The 23,699-nt window shown below is 44.8% G+C and overlaps 1 protein-coding gene across 1 annotated transcript in view; it reads right to left on the bottom strand.

The window, feature by feature from the left end:
- Window positions 1–23,699, bottom strand: part of MID2 (midline 2) — a 227,131-nt gene that overhangs the window by 60,356 nt on the left and 143,076 nt on the right. Inside the window, exon 3 of the mRNA XM_084813324.1 lies at window positions 8,298–8,393. Within this exon, the coding sequence (XP_084669450.1) occupies window positions 8,298–8,393 (96 nt within the window). The remainder of the gene's footprint in view (window positions 1–8,297; window positions 8,394–23,699) is intronic.

Below are 23,699 nucleotides of genomic sequence, written 5' to 3'. Positions count from 1 at the left end.
TACCTAATGACAGTTTCTAATTACCTGCACCCCCCGGCTCCAGGCTTGATGGGGCCTTCAGCCTGTGCTGGGCTCCCTCCTACCATGGTGGGCTCTTGGGCACAGGGGCTTACCTGATGCTATGTCAAGAGCCTTAAAACTGCTGCCAGCTGCTGCCACTGCAAGATAAGCCTTTGGTTGGGGCCCAATGTAGGTGTCAGCAGCGGTAAATTGTGTTGTGTTACAGGGACCCCAGCAGCTCCGCAAGGGTGCCAGGTGCCAACACTGGGCCTTTGCAGGGGAGACCCAGGGAAACCCTAAACAAACTAAACCAGGGGATTCAAACCTATTTCAGCCTATGGGCTCAATCCAACTTCAGAGAAGCTCTCAGGGGCTGCATTCTAGAGTTGCGCAGGGCCAACATACCAAAAACACCAGTGTATTTTAGCCTAAAGCTCTTACTGCAAGTAGCTAAGCCTAAGGAGAAATATTTCAGTCTTTTAGAATGGGGAAAAAACTGCATAAAACCCAGAAAACCACCAAACAATTGGTGGTCAGGGGAATGGGCTGTGGCCATCTGGGGAACTCTGGAGGGCTGGACTGGGACCCTAGTTGGGCCAGATTTGGCCCATGGGTCTGAGGCTCAACACCCCTGAACTAAACTAAATCACCAGTTATCGATCTGACTGCCATAGATCAGTATCTCCACCTCCATTATTATTAGAAGAAGAAGGAGCTTGTTCAAAGAACCTCTTCTTAATTTAGTAACTGAAAATCAATAGGCCATTGCGAAGAAACTAATTGCTATGGCTTTTCTCCTTGCATTGCCTTGGTAAACAAAGCAGTGAGCTAATTCACTATTAATTGTTCCGCCTTTGGAAGGAATAAGGCATTACAGTGCTTTGTTGCCTTCAGATGCGCTGGGTGAGGGCTCATTGTTGATGGAGTCACTGCTCTTGCTGCTTAACAGGGAAGCATTAATCCGTTGGCATCTGCTTTTTACTGGAGGTAATGACAGGGCTGAGGGTGGATAGGAAGGGATGAGAAGGCACTCTTGGGAAACCACACAAAAAGGTGCCTGATTGGGATCCTCAGAGATAAAGAGTTTCAGAGACTGCCTGGACAGAAAGGGGCAGTTTTCCTCCATGGGATGAATCCAAAGGCAAGCTGCTTCTTTCCTTTGCTTTTTTGTCCCTGTCATATCCAAAGCCAAAGAACCCCCCTCAAAATGTTCTCTGGCTTAAGAAGCTTCTGCCTATTAAGAGCCACGCCAATTGCAGCCGCAACCATGCAGGGAGAGGCCAAGTACGGTGGCATCAAGGGCAGGGATGGTTGGGCATCTGCTGAAGGCCCACAACTTAGCGGGGGCCCACTGACTTGAGCTCGCTCAACTCACTCCTCCTCTTCTCCACTGCAGCCTGCTCGTTCACCTGCCTTTCAGTGCGGCCCAGACAACAGTGATGGTGAGGAAGGGGACCAGCTAGTGAAGGAAAATTGGCGGGGAAAGTTTTCCAAGAAGCAAGCTACCAGACACACAAAAATTAGCAAGGTGGCTCTGCGGGAAATCTGCATTTCTTCCCGAATGATTTCATGCTTGTTTCTGTTTGTCAAGCAGTCTGTTCTGTTTACAGTGAACATCAGTTCATAGAAAGCCAACAGCCATTTCAAGGAAAAGCAAATTGCTCCAAGTTGCAGCTCTCGAAAATGTGGAAACAACAACAAATCTCTCCTCGATGTTTGCCTTGGTGCCAGGGCTGGTGCCAAAGGTAAACATGCTTGGGCACCTGCCAAGGGCCCACACCCCAGCAGGCACCCACTGACAAGAGCCCCCTGGAGTTGCTCCTCCTATTCACCAGTGCAACCTATTTGTTCACCTGGCCCAGACAAAGGTAGTGGTGGTGAGGAGGAGGAGGAGGAGCAGGAGATGCCACCACCTATTTGCTCACTGGCTCTCTGGCTGTCAAGTAAGCAAGTGGTGGCCATGATGAGAAAGAGAAGGAGGCGCAGTAGCAGCTGGTGACAATGGCGGTGAGAAGTTAGACTCACTGAGGGAGGGGCCCCATAGAGGGTGTCTTGCCCAAGGGCCCTCAAGACAAGGAAAAGGGCAATGCCCAAGTGCTTATCCCATATGAAAGAAAACAGAGTGCCTGCAGACTGGCATCGAATTATAGGAGGTCACATGGGGCTTTACTAAAGGGCAAAGCTGAAGTTGCTTTTGGCTTTGTCTGTTTTGCAAGGACTCTGCAACAGTTTGCGCATTAAGCCAGCCCTCCCCAACCTGGTGCCCTCCAGACATTTTAGACTTCCACTCCCAGTAGCCCCAGCTACCAAAACATCTGGAGGGCACTGGGTTGGGGAAGGTTAATGAAGATATTATTTCTTGTTTTTTTTCCTAAAGCATACTTAAAACTGTCCACTTTTATTTTGAAGAAGAAGAAGAAGGAGAAGAAGAAGAAGCAGCAGCAGCAGCAGCAGGGGGAAAACAAAGCCATCACCGGGGCCTGATCTAGAATATCCTTCCAAACCAGATTAGAACCTTACACCAAGTTCCTGCTGAAAATCCCCAGTCTCCAGGTGGTATTTGCCCCCAAAACAGCTGCAGGAGGGAAGGGAGAGGGGATTGTTAGCTGGTGCAGCTCTACCCACGCACCCCATCAATAAGGATGGGATGCATGTTATGGATCGGGCCCTGCAGCTGTTTTTCCTTCGAAATATGTGTGTTTAAAGCAACCACTTCTGTTTTTTAAAGCGTGTGTAGCATAACACATAGTTTGGCCCTAACATGGCAGGTCCTTGGAGTAGCCAAGTAAAAGGGCAGAAAGAGACTGGGCTGAACATGGAAGAGGTTTGCAGCTAAGATGGAGAGGCAAGAGAGACGCGAATGGGAGCATGTGTGAAGTTGCAGTAGACTTAGATACAGGGGAGGGGGTAATTTATCTGTACGGTGTATTATACATTTCTAGCCTGCCTTTCAACAACAACAAAAATGGGTTCTCAGGAAAGCCTACATATAACACAATGAAACATTAAAGCGGCGTCAAAAAATGTTACCAGGAAAAATAAAAATCTAAAAATGCAACGGAAATAGAACAGGAACTTCCTCTGCGCATCTCTGGTTTTATATTATGTTTTACTATGTTATTGTATTTTATGGTTTTAAGCCTTGTCTTGTAAACCAGCCAGAGAGCCACACCTAACGGGCAATATAGAAATGTAATAAATTTTTAAAAATCTAGCCATCAGACACCTACTTGATCACTGTTCCAATGTCAGATTAAAAACAGTTTTGTTTCCCCATGCATTTAGCAGCATTCAGTGGAATTCTGTTTTAATGCTGCTGTGTTTGTGCCTTTTTAAAAATTGTTTTGCTTTATTTTGTAGCTTTTTCTAAATCTGGAGTGGTGTTGGTGATGATGCTGGGTGATGATGATTATAAATCAGCCATTCCCAACTGGGTGACCTCCAAATTTGTGGGACTACAACTCTCATCACCCCCAGGCATTTGGAGGGCATCAGGTTAGGGAAAGCTGTTTTAAATGGCTTGTAAGCTGCCTTAAGGAACCGTATGGTCAAAAGGTAGGATAGGAAGCCTTCAAAATAAATAATGTATTACTCATCAAAGCACCTAAATTATATTAGGTGCTGTACAAAAAATGAAATGAACAGGTCCTTGCCTGCAGACTTACAATCTCAAAAATGTAAGACAAAAAAGGAAGGGGATTTGGGAAAGAAAAAGAGGGAAACTTTGCACTAGCTGGAAGAGGCTAAGGCTAAGATCCTATGTACATTTACCTAGGAGCAGGGGAGGCTGGTGGGGCTGATTTTGGTGGGGCTGTACATCCATTCCAGGTTTCAGTCAGAACCAGCCAAAACTCTAAAGGAACTATCCAAGGTGCTGAAGCTATTCTGGGAATAGGGTTCAGCATCTTGGACAGCTCCTTGAGAGTTCTGGCTGGTTCTGACTGAAACCCAGAATGGATTCACAGCCACCAGCCTCCACTGCCTAGAGGTAGACCTCGCTGAACAGAGAGGGACATATATCTGAGTAAAAATGAATAAGATTGCACTGTAAAAGCAGTGCAAAGGGTCAGTCGAGATCTCCTGGTAGATCTCTGCAGGATTTGTAATAGATCAGCAAACGTTTGTGACTTCCAACTACTTAACAATAGCAACAACTAAAAAACCTGTCTGACGCTGTGGCTGCTGAAATGAATAAAACTTGGGAGGAAACCAGGAGTGGATTTTTGCGTGAGAAGGCTAAGAGTTCAGTTCTAGTAATGAAAACCCCTGGGCTGAACATGTGTGCAGGAGAACCCTTTACCTTCTTTAATTCCACACATATGTCTGCCCCACTGAGCCACTCACTATGCAAGCACTTGGTTCCAGTCAGTGGATCTTGGGGATCTAGCAAAAAACACAAAATAGATCCCACAAGTCTGAAGTCCCCCACTCCCTGCTAAAATATGTTAAATAAGTAGAATAAAACAAAACAGTAAAGTGCTAAAAAAAAATTTAGCTAGCCAACCTACAGGGTCCGCTTTTTTTTTTTTTAAGCCAAGGTTTTAACCAGCTTTTTCAATGTTAAGAGAGAGGTAGGGCTGAGGGGTTTCCCGAGGGGGAGAAAGCGACAGGGTGGGCACCACCCCTGGAGTAGTAATAATTGGATGGTTTAGCTATAAGCCGTAACAAAAACAGAAGAAACGTTCAGAGATGTGCAAACTTCGCTCTCAATTTCCTGACTAACCATGCAAATAAGGAAACAGGCAAGGTAACACAGTTTTGATTATCGAACAACAGAAAACATGCATGTTCGTGTAACAAAATTCTTCCTGAGCTTAAGCTCAGACAAAAAAAATTCCCGTGGAGCCTTATAAAGAAGACATGGGTAACATAATGGACAGTATCTTCAGTAACAGTTTACAAAACACAGAAGATCACTGTTCCAACAGTAATCTCTTATAACATCATAAGAAAGCAGAGGGCATAACGTGAAATACTAATTCTGTAAAAGCCTTCCTACATGGAGCTGAAGAGATGAGATCCAATAAGTGGCTTTCTGATGATCTGACTTGATGCATGGATACAACCTTGAAAATCTAGAAGAATGGGGGCGCCACCCACTGAGAAAGTCCTGCTCTTTGTGGCCATCAGGTCAGCCTCAGATGGCCAAACATTTCAGCACATCCATCACTTAACTTAGAAAATAGTTATATCATAAGACTGCGAGGGGCATGGAGGAGGGGGGGATGAAGAGGAAGAGACAAGCATAGGATCCACTTTTCTAACTGGTGGCAAAGGGAAGGATCGGGGCAGGCTAGTCTGGGATATCGTCAGTATAATTTCTCCCATATATTCTTCCTTGTCTCGCTTTCTCACCACAAGCCTCCGCTGGGTTCACAGAGCAGATGAGCCTGGAGAACAGCCAGCTAGAGCACAGGCAGGGAATCTGACCAAGCACTGCACCAATTATTTATTTAAAAAATGCATATAGAGGGAAAGATACTGCTTTTGCAACAAATTAGCTGGCAGAGCTACTTTTACATCCTGGTTACATTCAGGATGCTACTGCCTAGAAAGACTGAGGATCTGTGCACACATCTACATCACCTGATGACCAGAAGTGGGCTGTGTGAGCCCATTTCACTGTAAGACATATGTACTTGAAGGAGATGGGAACGTTCTGTCTGCAGTGTTTGACTCACGATAGCTCTTTCGCATATGCAACTCAAATGAGTGAAGGACAGGCCATGCAGGATCCTGCCCTGAGTCTAGAGCTGTGTGTACAAGCAAAACTCGAGTTTACTGAAGTTCTCCAAATTCCATCACAAAGCTCATTCTGTCTCATGCACATATCAGATTGTGATATTTGCTTTATAATTTTTCCACGAAAAATTGTGCGTATTTTTCCAAATGTCTGCATCAATTGCGTGCATCTTTGAAATGTATGCATTCTTTTCCCATTGATTAAAGCATGTTCCTGCACATTTTGTTTTCAAAAGTACACATTTTTTCATGTTCATTATTCAAATGCATGTATGCTGTCAAATGAATTTTGGGAGGATCACAAATCACATCCCAAGCTCAGAAATGTATGGATTTGATTGCAGATTGCATTTGAGCCCATGTTCAATCTGGAAGGTGAAAACTGGGTAAATACTGATCAAACACAAACTGAAATGAATTTCCCATACATCCCTACCTAAGCCACACAGACTGGAAAAGAAGGGGGATAGATAGAGGACATGAGGGGATGTCCAATGGCAATGGAGGAACATGTAGAAGAGAAGCCGGGAACAGTATGAACATAAGAAGAGCCGTGCTGGATCAGATCAAAGGGCCTATCTCATCCAACATTCTGCTCCCACAGTGGTCAACCAGATGCCCATGGAAAGCCCACAAGCAGGACCTGACTACAACAGCACTCTCCTGCTCCAGCAACTGGTGTACATAGGCATACTACCTCTGAGACTGGAGGTGCATATCATTGTCATGACTAGTAGCTACTGATAGCCTTCTCCACAAATTCATCAAATCCCCTTTTAAAGCCATCCGAATTGGCGGACATTGCTACAGCTTGCGGTAGCGAATTCCATCATTTAACCACGTGCTATGTGAAATAGTGCTTCCTTTTATCTGTCCTGAATCTCCCATCATTCACCATCATCAGATGACCCTGGGGTTCTAGTAGCATGAGAAAGAGGGGAAAAACAACCTTCTCCCTATCCACTCCCCTCATTTTAGACACCCCTATCCTGTCCCCCTTAGTTGCCTTTTTTTCCTAAATCAAAAAACCTCAAACGATGTAACCTTTCCTCATTTGTGTGTGTGTGGGGGGGGGTGCTCCAGCCAGCTCCTTGATCATTTCGATGGGCCTTTTCTCTGCACCTTTCCCAGCTCTACAATATCCTTTTCGAGTGTTACCAGAACTCGACACAGTGTTCCTAGTGGAGAATGCACCATAGATTTGTCTAAAGGCATCATGATACTGGCATAAGTATGGGGAATTCTTGGAAAGGGGCATGGCCTGTGTGAGGTTTTTCAGAGAGCTGAAGCCCAAGATTCACCCTGCACCCACAAGAAAGATCTGGGAGCTTGCTTGCATGAGAAGGAAGGAGATGAGCTGAAAAAGAGACACAGGGAGTAGCAAAGCAGAGGAGACAGAGATGGGTGTCAGAGGATGAGACGAGCCCAACAACAAATGACCTTGTATGGTAGCCTCCTCCAACCTGGTGCCTTCCAAATGTATTGGACGTAGCTGGCTGGGGGATGCTGGGAGTTATAGTCCAATACAACTGGGGGGCATCAGGTTGGGGAAAGCTGTTGTATGGAATTGAGGGAAGGCAAAGAAGAGTGCAACCAGACAAGAGAAGGGCTACAGTTCCAGGAAAGAGGTTTCACAGTAATAACTTGAAATAGATCCCAGGTTCTCACTATCTCACTGAGAACCTGGGATCCTCACTATCTCTTGGCCTAACCACCTCACAAGTCTTTTGTGAGGATAAAATAGGGGAATAGGTGGGGAGAAAACATGTATGCTGCCTTGAGGAAACACAGAATATAAATGTAATGAATGAATAAGTCACCAAATGTGTTACCATAGACTTGCCACTTGGGAAACAAAATGGTAGTCAAATCTTTGCATTTTCAGGGCACCCACAGGCTGACTCTTTTTCCAAACACTTCATCCTTTTGGGACTAAGTGCCTATCACTCAGTGTAGTTTACCTGATACAGAACCTGAGAGACTATTTCAGACTGCAGGTAGGGAATCACATATTGGAATGCTCTTCCACATCAGAATCTCCCTACTTATAGAAACACTAGCATGTCGGAGAGAGGATGCTAGCATGGAAGTTTCTCTCTCCTCCTGGCCTGCTAGGCTTCCACATGCAGGGACCATTTCCCCTTAAAAGCATTCAAACATACGATTCCCAACCCTGTACCCCACTCCAGTCTGAAAGGATACAATTCCAGAATGCTGAAGCATGTATTTTATCACAGCCTTCCCCAACCTGTTGCCCTCCAGATGTATTGGACTGCAACTCCCATCATTCCCAATCAACATGGCCAATGATGGGAGTTACAGTCCAACACATTGGGAGGGAACTAGGTTAGGGAAAGCCATTTTATCAGAACACCATGAACAGCTGTCCATGCTGTTCCATGTTCTTGCATCACACTGCAGAGTGTTTGGCAACCAGCCTACAACAATGGAATTCCCTTCCGCTTCTGAACAGTGACTGCTCCCCCACCCCATCCCCAACACACAGACACCAACATGCCCTCGCCGCCACCGTGGATTCATAAGCCAACACGTACCTCCACCTGCTGGCAGATCTGTATCAGTTTGGCCATCTGGTTTTCTAGCTCACTATTGCGCTTAACCAGGTTGGTGAGGTTCATCTCCAGTGTTTGCTGCCAGCACAGAAAGGAGAGAGGGGAGACAAGGAAAACAAAAAACAAAGAATAAACATCAATAAGCCAAGGAGACCAGATCAGCCAACCAAAGGGTCCCCATCAACTCAAAGGCAGGCCAAACAAAACTTGGGCAGGTCAAGGCAGCAGCACAACTACCACCATCGCACAGGCCTGGGCAGTCTATTGCTAGGCTCCGTGGAATGAGTGGTTTGCATCCATTCTAGAGAGCAAGAAAGGCAGTACATCATCTTTTTATCAACATACAACTAAAAAAATGCATGTCTCCTACAAGCTCCACCCTCCCCTGCCATTGGTTGAGCTACTGTGATGCAATGGAATGCTCATGAACATGATGACTTCTGAGGGGAACCATGCTGAGAAACTGAATGTTAAAGGCCACCCATTCCAAGAAGGAAGTGAAAGGTCACATTTGGCCTGGGAGGAAAGCAAAAATCCACACAGGGTCAAATGAATTATGGGCTAAAGGCTGGGAAACCATCTAGAGGTAGTCAAGGAAGAGAGAAGCAAAGGCACAGGGACATCAGAAGCAAGGAAAGGGGACAGAGGAGGCAAGGGACTGAGAAGAACATGTGAAGTTCTTACACAGAATCAGATTGTTGGCCCATCTAGCTCGGTGGTTCTTCAAGGTCTCAGGTAGAGGTCTTTCCCAACCCTGGTAAACTGGGATCTTTAATTCAAGCCTTCAAAGCTGGTGCCTTCCAGATGTTTTGGACTACCATCAGCCCCAGCCAACTCGGCCAGTGGGCAGGGATCATGGGAGATGTAGTCAAAACAACTGGAAGGCATCAAGTCGGGGTAGTTTGCTTTAACTGGATATCGTGGTTATTAAACTTGAGTCCTTGTGCATGAAAAGCATGTGTTCTACAACAGAGCCACTTGAACTATAGATCTTAGGAGTCCATGGATGAAAGGTGTGGTAAAAAATGTTTTAAATACATACCTGGATCTGAGAGAAGTATAAAAGGGAAGAGGCAGAAGCCCGAGGAAAAGGGGGCCAGAGGAGGCATGGAGTTAAGGCAATGAAGGACAAAGGAGAAAGATGGGCTGGGCCTAGGGATACACAAGGCCTAGGAACAGGAAGTGCTGTGTACTAATAAGGAAGCTTCAGGGAAGGCCCAGCAGCTCCTGGGCCTCCAGTGCCCCAGCAGGACCTACAAGTGAGACCTACCTGGAGCCCCGCTTAAAGAATCTTTCACTGAGCTGCTAGGTCGGGGAGCTGCCATTTAAATTTTCCTCAGTGCCCCTGATGAGGCATCAGTCTAGATGGTGGAGGATTGTGGGACATTTAAAAGGCGGCACCAGTGAGGCACCAGAAGCGGCCACTTTAACTTCCCGCAATGCCCCCAACGCTATGTCATGGCGGCTCTATTGGAGCGCAGCTGCTGCCTACCTCTGCTGTTGCTTGGGAAGCCCACTTGAGGGAGGAGGGAAGCCTGCCAGAGGGAACTTTGCTGCAGGGCCCCTCAAATCTGGTGCTGAGGAATATGAAGCAGGAAGCCAAAGGCATTGGGGAAGACCAAAGCGAGGGGAGAGCTGAAGCCAGTTTTTCTCTGAGGTCAGATCTAACTAGCAAAGCCTTCATTAAGCACACCAGGACACTCTTCACTATGCAAATAAACGGAAACAAAATACAGATAAATTGGTAACTCGGTGAAGATATATATATAAAAAAAACATATATTTTAAACCAGGTGGGTCAGGGAGAACAAATTTTAGTGGTTTGAAACGGGAAGGAAAGGAAGAGCTGAATGATTTCCTGTCTAAAACAGGGTCATTACAGATCTGACTGGTGAGGCCCGCTGTCAGGGTTCTCTTGCCCCCCCCCCCCCGTTTCCTCCAGCACTCACAACACACAAAAAGAGAGGCTTCAGTCTGACGCCTTTAATTCATTATTCTCAGGTTCCTTACAGATGCAAATACTCAAAGACTCTCTGGCTACAAAGGAATGCCTCCAAGGGATTCAAATGGGAATAAACGAGATTTGCCGCTCTTTGGAAGGGCGGCTGTCTGACTAGGCTCCCTTAGGGAGGGAGGTTCCGCCCCTCGCCTGCTGCTCCCCTGCGTAGCCTCTCACGCATTGCTAACCGGTTCGAACCAGTCCAAGCTGTGCCCCCGACGTTTCCCTCTTAGCTCTGCGTCTCCGCCTGGCGTCCCTTAGGTCACAGTCCTCAAGCTCCTCCTCCTGCTCGCTGTTTCTCACAGAGGGGGGTGAGGATGAGGTTTCATGCCCGGCCATCTGGGAGCTGGTCGCCTGAGAAGCACGCCCACCCATATCTGAACTGGCCTGTGAAGATGCCTCCCCCAGTTCTGGCTGCTCCTCTTCTGAATCTGAGCCGCTAACGATCTCCCTGCGCTCAGAATCAATTCTGACACCCAGGAAGACCAGAGGCAACTCGGTGAAGCCTGTAAAAGGGAGCAGAGTCTTGTAAGGGGGGAACCAACAAGGCAGAGGTGCTGTAGGTCAGCAAATAAGCTAATTCAGTATTGGGAGGACAGCCTGTTTTGAAAAGGGTCCCTCTCAAAGTTCAGGTTTGGAGTGCTCCTCCATCCGTGGCATTCCTCTTGGATGCACAGGGGGTTGCTATGTGACCAGGAGTGCTTTTGCTTAGGTTTGGTTGGTGCACCAGCTGTGCCCCATCCTGGAGAAGGCGGTTCTGGCCCCAGTGAGACATGTCTTAGTCTCTCAGGGCTAAACTACACACTGAATATTAAATGTGTTTCAGTGATCCCATTTTTTTTCCCCTTTAGTGTAAGCGCACAAGATTCCAATCCAGATCAGGACCACCATGTTGTACACACTGGGGGGGGAGGGGGAGGGACAGAATCTTCCCAACCACTCACTTCCCTGTCCTAAATTCACACACACACCCCGCAATCATGGACAATAAACAAAGAACCAAAAAACCCGCCTCCATTGGTGCTACTTAGGGTTTTTTCCCTTTAGTCCCTGTACAGGGGGCAAATTGGGGGGGGGGAGTTGCCAGGTGGGAAAGTTTAAATCCCCACCACCACACACTCAATCCCAATCATGACTGGGTGCTCTGAACACTTATACTAAAGTAATTTTAGAATCAGCTACATGCTACGCATTTAAAGTAGAGTGTAATTTAGCCCCCACACACTGCAATCCGGTTAGGAAAGGTTAAGACATGAGAACTTAAGAGTTTGTTGTTAAATCTGACTGTGCTTCCCATATTTAAATAAGGGATTATGTGTGGCTCTATTGCTACAAAAAAAATGTCTCCCATTTGTTGCTGCAGGAATTGGTAAGTACTCAGGCTTTGTTGCACCAGTAAATATTGAGATTAGGCATTTTATTCCTGTTTGCCCCCAGCAACCAGAATGTGGTCTTTGCATGCCTGGTATCTCCATTCAGGGATATATAAACATTGTGCTAAAAAGGAAAATAAATACATTCTCTGCCAAGACAATCCAGCATTTAGGTTTCACCTTGTTAACTTATTTTATTTTTCACTGATCCGTAACCCACCACCTTTCACAAATCAAAATCATGTATCTCAGCAGTGAGCATAAGGTATATTGGGATCTACCCACAGATCTCTGGGTGATCTGCAGTAGATCCACAAGGGTTTGACTCAGCAACAGCAATAACAAAGGGCTCCCTGCAACCCCTAAATTAGGCTGCTGATATGAAGACATCTTGAGGGGAGAAACCAAGAGTGGATTTTTATATGAAAGGACTGCAAGTTCAATTCTCATAATGAAAACCAATTCTTGGTCTGAGCTAAGGCACTCTATTCCTTAATTCTACAGGTGTATAGTACGTCTGTCCTGAGCCACTATTTTGCACCTGAATGACTCCAGTTGGTGGACCTTGTAATTCCAATAAAAAAACAAAGTAGATCCCAGAAGCCTGAAATCTGTCACCCCTGATGTATCTGATAGAGCAGAATGCAATCTAGGAAACCTTGCACTGCAATGATCCAGTTAGTTTCTTCTTACTAATTTACACATTCTTAATTTTAATTACATCACATCAGTAGAAAGCTGTCTGAAACCATTTTAATCCAGCACATTTTTTCCAGTCTGTCTTTTTAACGTTGGGTTACAGCTTCAGTCTTTTCCCCATAAAAATCCCTCCCTATTAGATACTTTCGATCTTGTTGTGAATCTTTTATACATTCGGCCATATATTCCCACCGCCAATACACACAGTAAGAGAGGAAAATCTAATGTGCAAAAAGGCCGGACAGAAGACAAGAAGGGAAAGAGAAAGAAAAAAGCTGGGGAAAGGGCAAGAAATGCCAACAGATGGTCATCAATATTCCTGCTTTTACACACTGCACAAAAACTATACTGTTCCAGACAACTTTTTTTTAATTGCCACATTGTATTAAAATTAATTTTAAAAATTTAAAAAGCCAGCTTCGGTTTTCATGATCCCAAAAAATCTGACATCACAGATACCTCCCAACTTACTTATATTCCTTAGCCCCAACATTGCTTTTGATTCTGTCATGAACTCTCTGTACAAAATATTTGGACCAAGAAACATCGATAAACAGATTTTCAAGCTAACGAAGTAAGTAAAAATTGGCCTGGAGGGTTACACGATGTTGAGAAAGCAACAAGGCACAGCAGGCTGTGGCAATGGAACATGCAGGGCCGCTGAAAGATGGAAAGAACCCATCACAAGAAATAGTGGAGAGGTAAAGTTCGAAGTCCAGGGACTAATCATGACAGCCCCGTAGCCACACCCCCAAGGACAATCCAAAAATTCAGGCAGCTATGTTGATCCATCTCAACAAACCACTCCTAGCAGTTCTCATGTCCACCAGGAGCAGGTCTTTTGTCAAGCTTATGGGTCTTCATTGCCCACTCAAGACCAAGCCACTCCAAAATACTTTACATCACAGCAGGGAACAATATATGGTTGTACCCCTAGCTACTGTGAGGATTGCAGGTAAGCTCAGAGGGAACAGGGGATTTGGGGGGGTGGGGGGAAGATGACATCAGCATCCCTGCTAATCAAAAAGTGCCAGCGCCGAGTCCCTGTGAGCCCTTTCTCTATTACACAAATGTTCACAAGTGGTTCTAAAAGGGACAGCAATGGAAGAGCTGAATGACTGCCTGTCTAAAGCAGGTTCATTCCAGATCTTACTGGTGAGGCCCGGGGATACCGGTGCAGCAGACTGTGTGAAGCCTGTAAAAGGGCGCAGAATCTTGGAAGGACAGGCAAAATGGAGGTGCTGTTGGTCTGCAGACGAGCTAATTCAGGACTGGGAGGGCAGCCTGTTGGGAAAAAGGTCCCTCTCAACTGTTAGGTTCACACTTCTGGAGTGCTCCTGGATCTGTGCCATTCCTCCTTGATGCACAAGTGGCCACTGAGTGACCAGGAGTGCTTTTGCTTAGTTTTGGCTGGCGCGCCAGTTGCACCTCTTCCTAGAGAAGGCTGATCTGGCCACAGTGAGACATGTCTCAGTCACTTCCCAATGTGCTCTATGTAGTACTGCCATTGAAGAATGTTAAATAACCTTAGCTGGTGCAAGATACAGCAGCCTGATTGATATCTGGCATGTATTTTCAGACCAATTGATCAGGCTTCTGATTTGATTCCAGGCCCACTTCAAACTGGCGGTGTTTACATATAAAGCCCTAAACGACTTAGGGCCAGGATATATAAAAGGAGTCCTCCTCCCACATGAACCTGCCCATAGGATGTGATCATCTTCTGAGGCCATGCTGAATGTCCCACCACAAAAAGAGGTTCTTTTGGTGAGAACACAGGATGGGGCCTTTCCTGTGGCAGCATCCTGGCTATAGAATTCCCTCCCAAGGAAGGTTACACCAGCTCCCATCCTGATGACTTTAGGGCTGGCAGCAAAAACATCTCTGTTTTGCGTTGCTTCTAATTGTTTTTTTAATTTGAGAATGAAGGTTTTAAAGCTCTTGTTTAAATTCTGTTATTCTTTAAATGGTGGTGGTGGTATTTTGTTTTGTAGACTGCCTCAGCAGCTATCATTAAGGACAAAGAGTTGTATAGAAATATCTTAAGTAAATAATAAAGAAACAAAACAAAAACGGAGGAACTGGAATATTTCTTTTCTTGTGTATTTTAATGGTGTTTTTAATTTTATGTTATATTTTGATTAAGATTTTTTTATTAGCTGTGTTGAGTGCCATTTTTTGGCAGAAAGGCATGACATATATTAAATAAATAAATAAATAAATAAATAATGGGTATAATACTAAACATTAGAGATTCTTCCTGTTCCTTGCCTTCTCTCCAGTGCTAACAGCCCCTTTCCCCTCAACTGACATCTGAGATACAAAACTCATCCGTGATTCATGACAACTCTCATGAAAGGCAGCGGCTTCCAAGTCCACTTCTGTCTCGTGCTAACTGTTGGTAGGTTTCCATCTCTCCCATTGAGTGCTCCTTGATGCAGTATTTATGAAGCAAAAATGCAACCCAGATCAGAACAGAGGGAAACCATTTGAAACGATTTAAGATATCGGTGGACGCACGGTGGACGAGTATTTCTGGCTATCAATAATTAACGTGACACTGCATTTCCATTAGAAAAAATACATGGTTCTGCTCCAAGAAGAAAAAATACCCGCTTGCAACCGATTGCATGACATGTCGTGAAAATGATCTCTCATTAATATTGCAATGTCCAGAGGCAAAGGAGGATTTTCCCCTGCAGAAGTTTTTGTTTTTAGCTCAAGCTTGCCATGAAATGGAGGCTCCCGTCTTCCAGCAAGGAGACTCCATAAAACAAGCTCAGTGGCAGAGGATAAGCTTTGCATGCAGAAGGGCCCAGGTAGAATGCCCATCATCTCCAGTTCAAAAAGACTCAGGTAACAGGTGATGGGAAATGGGAAATGCTCTGCTAGAAATCCTGGAGAGCCGTTGCCAGTCAGAGTAGGAAATACAGGGCTAGATTAGGGACATATGATCATTTTGTTTGTGCTCACAAACCATGCGAGCATGCCCTGTCTGAAGTCCCAAATGTGAGCATGTATCTGCTGAAAATATTCACAGATCGTGGAACACATGCTCACGTTCCACATTCCCAGTTTGATTTGTGCACATTTCCTCAGTAGATTGAACCAGCCCCACTTTAGTCTATGGAGGAAATCTGTGCAAATTTGGAGAGATTTGCACAAATCCGCAGATCGCCGCTCAATTTGTGCAAGTTTCCCGTTCGCCCAGAGCGAGTTGTGATCGTAAATGCAAACAGGAATTAGGCATGAGATGAATGCTGAAACGATGCTTGGAGAATTGTGGCCATCTCGAACATCGCTCGTTTGCCCATCACTATGCTAAATGGACAAGTAGACCTGGTCTATAAGGCATAAGGTCCTATGACCCTTAGGCCCTCCCAGCCTCTGCACACAACTATGGAAGTTAGTTCACCTTGAAAAATCCTTACCTACTGTATTAATCTGGAGGCCTGATCTACTCAGGGCCCAGTCAAAATAGATTCTTCGGATTACCAAAATGAAACTAGACTACTTGTGAAAGGAATGATAGTTTATTGATAAAAAAATTGATGTAGAATAAAAGTACAATGAAAGCTCACACATCTCTTCAGCCAGTGAAGTGGACCTCTTCATCATAGCTGCATGTATGCCAGGGACCCAATCAACAGCATACAGGCCGTCATTCCTAGGACCAGAAGTTCTCCAGGCTGGTTGTGCACATTTCCCACATGAAGCGAGACCAAATTGGTTAGGCCTCAGCCCAATCTTTTATACTTGTTTTGATATTTTAGAACGTTCAAAAAAATCACAGGAAAATAATGAGTTACCTTCCCAGTGACTAACAGGACCCAACATTCCAACACAGTGGGAAAGAAACTCTCTTCATCTCCTCAGTGAGATAGAAAAGTAAACCAAACTGAGGAAATTAGACAACCGTGTAACTGTTGACATGAGCATTGCACCCTTCTCAGTGTTAGCTGGCAATTGTTAATATGGAACCTGTTTGATACCAATCTTTCTCTGTGTAAAGCCTACAGAAGCTACCCACTATATGTGGACTAGTCTAAGAAACAAGAAAACTGTCCTTTTATTCTGTACTACACAGGCCTTTATAAATTGAATAAACTGCATACAGGACACTGTGTCAGTTTAACACCTGACCTGACTCCTTGCCATTTCTCAGACTCACTACACCTACAAAGGCCACTAGCAGGGTTGAAATGCTGTGGGACTACGGATGGGTTACATTTTTGTTTGGCTGATTTTTAAAGTAAAAACTCACAAAAGACCTCACATTTCTTCATCATCAGGAAAAAAAAAACTTGAGATTTTTAAAAAATGTCACATGGGAGAAAGCGAAACTGACCAATCCCCTCCATCAATCTAGAGAATGTTTCACTCAGGTGCTGAAGGAGTTGCACTGGCTTGCAGTTGTTTCTCAGGCCAAATTCAAGGTGTTGGTTTTGACCTTTAAAACCCTATACGGTTCTGGCCCAGCCTATCTCAAGGAGTGCCTCCAGGCAGGCTGCTCAACAAGATCAGCCTCAGATGGCCTTTTCTCATTCCCATCAGACAGGACAGCTAGGCTGGTGAAGACGGGGGAGAGGGCCTTATCTGTGCTGGCCCCCACTCTGTGGAACTCCCTCCCTAGGGAACTCCGCCAACCCCCCTCTTTAACGAGCTTCTGCCACGCATTGAAAACTTGGTTGTTCAGGCAGGCATTTGGGGTGGGTTAGGGTATTTTTAGACAATGTTTTAATGCGTAATTTTACTGTTTGAAATTGTGCTGTTGTACATCGCCCAGAATGGCCAGGTGACCGGCCAGATGGGCAATTAAGAAATTTAATACATACATACATACATACATACATGTTCCAGTTAGAATTTATCTTAAAAGATGACATTTTAATCCCTATGTATTTAGTCGTGTTTGTGCTTCTGAACTGGGTTTGTCACCTCTTTTTTTTATAGGTTCCTCAACTTTAACACCTACATGGCTGGCAGGTACCACCAGGCCCTCTCCATGCTGGGAATAGCTGTGCCCGTTGGATTTGGCTGGTGCAGATGGGTTAGAATGTAGTTTAGTGCAGAAAAAAATTGAATGCACTTGCCCAAATTCTCTTATTTCTTCATAAATGGGACTGAAAGAACTTACGGTTTAAAAAAAAAATCAACTATGGAAGAAAATAAAACTGATAGATTCGTCCATCCCTGTGTGGGACCCTGATCGAAATATTGTCAGGTTTTCCATGAAGTACAAAATTAAGTCTACCCTGGATTCAGGAAGCATTAAACAAATATACACGGGCCATCATCACAGCAACACAGGTGCAGAGGGGACAGAACTGCTACTAAGTCCATTGCATTTGGAGGGGAGGTTTCCGGGCCTCTTTCATCAGGCTCTGTCAAGCTTCAAGAGACTGGGTGGGGGAGAAGAGGATTCAGGAATCCTCTGGAAGACAGTGGTTGTTTCTGTAATTAGCATGATTCTATCTATCCTTTGTTCCTGTTCTAATATGAATGCTTTAAAGCCATTGACAATGTTTAACCAAGTGTGCTTGTTTAAAACATGTCCCACGCAGGCAAAAGGGTATATTGAATATTTGCTGCTTTCACGGAGCTGAATCTGCTATTCTAAACAAACTGCTATTGATCTTAAAAAAAAAAAAAAAGCCAGCTGGTTGCAGTCCTTTGCTATCATGTTTTCTTACAGCTCACTGCTATTAAGAGCCTAATTTGACTAAAAACACTGAACATTTCACTTGCTAATTATCTCTCTCATCGGCAGCTTGGCAGCTCAGAAGTTTCAGCTTTGAAACAGGAACGGATCCTCTTTAATGTTCTAATGCAACTAATGAAGGAAAATTAGCGGGGAGAGTTTTCCAAGAAGCAAGCTACCAGACACACAGAAATGTGCAAGATGCCTCTGTGAGTAACCTGCGTTTCTTCCCGAATGACTTCATGCATATTTCTGTTTGCCAAGCAGTCTGTTTTCTTTATGCTGAACATCAATTCACAGAGGGCCAACAACCGTTTCAATAAAAAGCAAATTCCTCCAAGTTGTTTAGAGGCTCACAAAAATATGAAAACAACAACAAATTTCCTTCAGTGTTTGTCTTGATGTCAGGGTTTGCATAAAGGGTAAACATGGTTGGGCACCTGCCAAGAGCACCCCCCCCCAGGGGGGGCAGTGACAAGAGCCCTCTGGAGTTCCTCCTCCTGTTCACCACCACAACCTGCTTGTTCACCTGGCCCAGACAACAGTGGTGGTGAGAAGAAGCAGTAGATGCCACTGCCTACTTGCTCATTGTTCTCTACATATCAAGCAGGCAAGAGGTAGCATTGATGAGAAAGAGGATGAGGAGCAACAGCAGCTGGTGACGCTGGTGGTGAGAAGGTGGAGTCACTGAATGAGGGGGCCCATGGGAGGTGAGCCCTCAAAAACCTGGAGCCAGCACTGCCTGGTACTCTGCCAAGAACAAGCCTCCTTCCCCCTGTTCAGCCCTTATTGAATTACAGTGCCACCAGTTACAACTCTAGGGTGACCCAAGTGAAGGAGAACTGGGCCTGACTGTCTTTAATAACTATCTAGAAGGTGCCATAGGGCTGAGAACAGTTGCATCAGCAGAAATTCCCTCTGCTGCACTGTGAGTGGCTGTAGATCACTGGCAGTACACATGGTTTAAGAACATAAGAAGAGTCATGCTGGATCCAATCAAAGGTTCATCTAGCAAAGCATCCTGCTTCCCACAATGGCCAGCTAGAATGTGTCTAGGAAGCCCACAAACAGGATGTGAAGGCAATCGCCCTCTCCCGCTGTTCTTCCCCAGCAACTGGTATTGAGAGGCAGATTGCCTATGATCCTGGAACTAATATACTGGCATCATGATTAGTAACCATCGGCAGAATCCAACGGGGCATTTACGCCCCTGCCAATGCCTTTCACACATACATAGTGCAGGAAGCCTGATTCCCAGGCAGTCTCCCATCCAAGTACTAACCAGGGCTGACCCTGCTTAGCTTAGAATCATAGAATCTTAGAATCACAGAAAAGTAGAGTTGGAAGGGGCCTACAAGACCATCGAGTCCAATCCCCTTCTCAATGCAGGAATCCAACTCACAGCATCCCTGACAGATGGCTTCCGAGATCAGACGAGATTGGGCGCATCCAGCCTGCCTCTCCTAATCTCAAGTTTCCTTTTTTCAAAATGTTGTGGCCCACGTGTGGGCAGCGTGGTACCCATGGGCATCAGAGAATTCTCTTGGAGCTTCCTGTGGTGCCCTAACCTTCCTACATTTTTGTTTTGTTTTTAATAACAAAATGTCTTGCTGGCAGCTGGGATCATCTCAAAGCGAACTGAGGGCCTCTAGCTGTTCCCACCTTCTTTTTCCATGAGTGCCCCTAGACCACACGTCAGGCTCGGAGACATTCTTAGGAAATGAAGATGGTGGGCAGCTGCAGGCTGATGCTTTCATCTGCAGCACGTCCATTTTGTGGTAGTGCCCAGGACAATTTCTCAAATTGCCAAATACGTTGAGGGGCCTAAAAAGGTTGCCCACTCATCCGAAAGGCGCTCCAGACCCCTAACCATTGTGGTTGCCCTTTTCTGCACCTATTTCCAGCTCTATAATATCCTTTTTCAGATCTGGTGACTAGAACTATACAATATTCCAAACCTGGCCGCAGCATAAATTTTCGTCATGGCTTTGGATGCAGAAGGTCCCTAGTTCAACCCTTGGCATCTCCGCTTAAAAAAGAAAAAGATCCTGAGCAGGAGGGCTGAAGATCCCTGGAGAACCTCTGCCAGTCAGAGTAGATAATGCCGAGCAAGATGGATCAATAGTCTAACTTGGCATAAGGCAGCATCCTACAGCTACTAATGATACAGGACCACTGTCCACTCAGCATCAGAACTAGGGATGTACGGATCAATCTATTCCCAGTCTGTGGCAATTTCTCATATGTTCATTTTTAAGTCCGTTCCATCCTATTTCCATTAATGCTTGTTTGTGCGTGTGCGTGTTTAAAAAACTTCATGAAAATGTGTATATAAATAATATTTAAATTTGTATTTTTGAATCTATTTGCTCACACAAATGCACATTTAGAAACACATTTATCTAAATGTACACATTTCATCAGCATTTTAAAACACATGTTGATACTACTTCTTTTAGCCAAATGCATCGCAACATTTGGAGAAGTGAAAAATCTAAAGGGTGGCTGCATTCTGATCTGCATTTGAGAGGAGCGGTTGAGGTCAGTTCACATCAGAATCCACAACTACTGAATTCCTCAAGCATCCTTGATCAGGACTGTTGACTCTTACTCTTTTAATGCTCCGTTGCCAGAGAAGGGAGAAGGAGAATAAAGTTCCATATTCTGTAATGACGAGAATCAACATTTAGTTCTTAACAAGGATCCTGGTTCTCTTGATTACAGATAAAACCTCAAAAGCATGGTTCCAGGATGCCCGAAGGCAAGTAAAAGAGAGACTGATATCAGTTTCTGAAATCTCATTATTTCGGTCAAGGCGTGGGAGTCTGCCTGAGGGGTTTTGAGCATTCAGGAGTGATAGTAGCAAAAGACTTCTCTGCATGCTCAGGGGAGGCAAACAGATGAGAAAAACACATTCCAGTCCTTGAGACTACACTCAAGATTTTAAAATGAGAGAGCTACAGTCCCTGTATAAGGCCTAAATACTATATAAAAGAGCTTATACCAATCCATTTGCACGTTCAATTCAACCTGCTGGATACTACCGTTATAGCTTCAAACCAGGTGTGGGCAACTTGTGGCTCTCCAGATGATTTGACCTACAACTCCCATAGCCAAAAATGAGGGATGATGGGAGTTGTAGGCCAAAAAACCTGCAACTTTTTGTAGGGGTCATTTTGGACTCCCAGCTGTCCATGGAGGCTCAGGTGTCAGCTGTGAGCCGGACAGCGCTGTATCAACTCATCTGATATGGTGGCTGCGCCCCTTCCTTCCCAACCATCTGCTCCCATCGGTAGTACATGCCCTGGTCTCCTCTCGTTTAGACTACTGTAATGCGCTCTAAGTGGGGTTACCCTTGAAGACGGTTCGGAAGCTGCAGCTGGTACAGAACGCGGTGGCTCACCTGATTAAGGGCAGCTGCCGGCAAGATTACATCACTCTGAAGGAGTTGCACTGGTTACCAGTTGTTTTCTGGGCCAAATTCAAGGTGTTGGTTTTGACCTTTAAAACCCTATATGGTTCCGGCCCAGCCTATCTTAAGGAGCACCTCCAGAAACACCAGACAGGCCACTTAACAAGATCAGCCTCGGATGGCCTTCTCTCTGTCCCATCAGCCAGGACAGCTAGACTGGTGGGGATGAGGGAGAGGGCCTTTTCTGTGGCGGCCCCCACTCTGTGGAACTCCCTCCCTAAGGAACTCTGTCATGCCCCCTCTTTAATGAGCTTCCGCCGTGCATTAAAAACGTGGTTGTTCAGGCAGGCATTTGGGGTGGCTTAGGGTATTTTAGAAAATGTTTTTATTGTAGAATTTTATTGTTTTGAACTGTTTTGTTGTGTGTTGTACATCGCCCAGAGTGGCTGGGTGACCAGCCAGATGGGCGATTAATAAATTTAATAAATAAAATTAATAAAACCACACCCTAAACAGTTTGGGGGCCAGAATACATACAAGACTATCTCCTCCCTTATAAGCCACTTGTCCCTTAAGATCAGCTGAAGAAGATCTCTTGCATATCCTGCCTGTATCTGAAGCACTTTTGCGGGAACACAGCAGAGAACCTTCTCTGTGTCAGCACATGGATTGTGAAACTCTCTGCCTTAGTGGTGCCCTCTTTCATTATCTTTCTCTGCCTTTTGAAGATTTATTCCAGCAGGCATTTTAAAACTGATCTGGCTCATCTTGGGGCGGGGGGGGGGGTGTTCTCCCTCTTAATATAGTTTTCCAATATTATTTCTTGGATTTTATATTGTTGGCCACCTTGGATATCTTTGGATGAAATGGCAGGATGTAACATTTGCTAAAATACAATAAAACACAACAAGGAACTCTCCTCGTGGATTCTTTCAAGGTTTCAGGCCCTAGTGAGACCAGAGGCAGAGCTGCCAACCTGAAAGGCCTGGAAAACTTTAAACTATCCTAACTTTATTCACTGTTAGCAGGATGTATGTTCCCGACTGACTTTTTTTTCACTAGAACCTTGAAGTCTACCAAGCAGAGACAGATGCAAAACTGTGGCTCAAGAGGTATAGTCAATTATCTGTTGTCATTGTTCTTATTGCTGATTGTTTATATGTTTGTATGTAAACTGTTTTTATCATTTGTGCAATTACTGTATTTTTAAGGTTTTTAATCTCTGTAAACTGCCCAGGGAGCTTTGGCTATTGGAGGATATACAAATGTAACAAATGAATGGGTGGGTGGATGGATGGATGGATGGATGGATGAATGATTCTACTTCACCCCATGAATGATACATAGGCATAAATACAAATCTACTTCTAAATTATCAGAGAGTCACACAACTCTAAAAATGGCCAATCAACCAATTAGTACTCCTTTTTAACAGATGAAGAACACTGAGCCTGAGAGAAAATCAATTAGCACAAGGCCCTCCAGTCCAGAAATGTCTTTTCCCTGCAATTTTACTACTCGTTAAAGTACTGGGAATCAGAAAACCCTTGTACAGCTACTGCGAATCATCTACAGATTTACCAGTAGATCCCAATCTACCTTGTGCCTGCTCCTGGCCTGGTGAATCTGGGGCTGTGATTGGAGCTAGGGACTTTTTGGCTCATGCTCTTAGACACAAAATGGCAACAGCTCCAGCATGGTTACCAACTTCCAGGTCCCGGTCAGATGACTTCCTGTTGATCAGCTTTCCTTTTGACTAGGGAGGGGGGAGAAACTCATATGCACTTCCTGAACCAATACACAAACTGAAACACAGTTATCCTTCAGTATTTTTTCCAAATTTTGTAATGCAACTCTTCAATTATTAACAAATGCATACAAACATACATATATTAGGGGAAAGTGCACACAAAATTGCATTCGTGAAAATAAAGTTTCAAAATGCATTATATTAGGGGAAATAGTATGCAAAAATGCATATACTAAGCAAAATTGTGTGCAAAAAAATGTGCATAATTAGGAGAAATGTAAACGAACATGCATATAAAGGTTGGTGCAGACTTCTTCTTTTTTTAATAAAGTGAACTTATGCAGAAACTGGACGAAACAAACTTAAGGTTGGGAAAAGAGGAAACAGAGAAACCAAAATTGGCAGCTTTGTCCATCCCTATTTCTGACACTATGAGTTGGTTCAGACATA

Source organism: Heloderma suspectum, chromosome 9, assembly GCF_057233095.1.
Source record: "Heloderma suspectum isolate Gila_16-S chromosome 9, 16-S_ref, whole genome shotgun sequence".
NCBI classification, from domain to species: Eukaryota; Metazoa; Chordata; class Lepidosauria; order Squamata; family Helodermatidae; genus Heloderma; species Heloderma suspectum.
The sequence above is the reverse complement of the archived record's forward strand: the minus strand, read 5'-3'. Positions and strand labels throughout refer to the sequence as shown.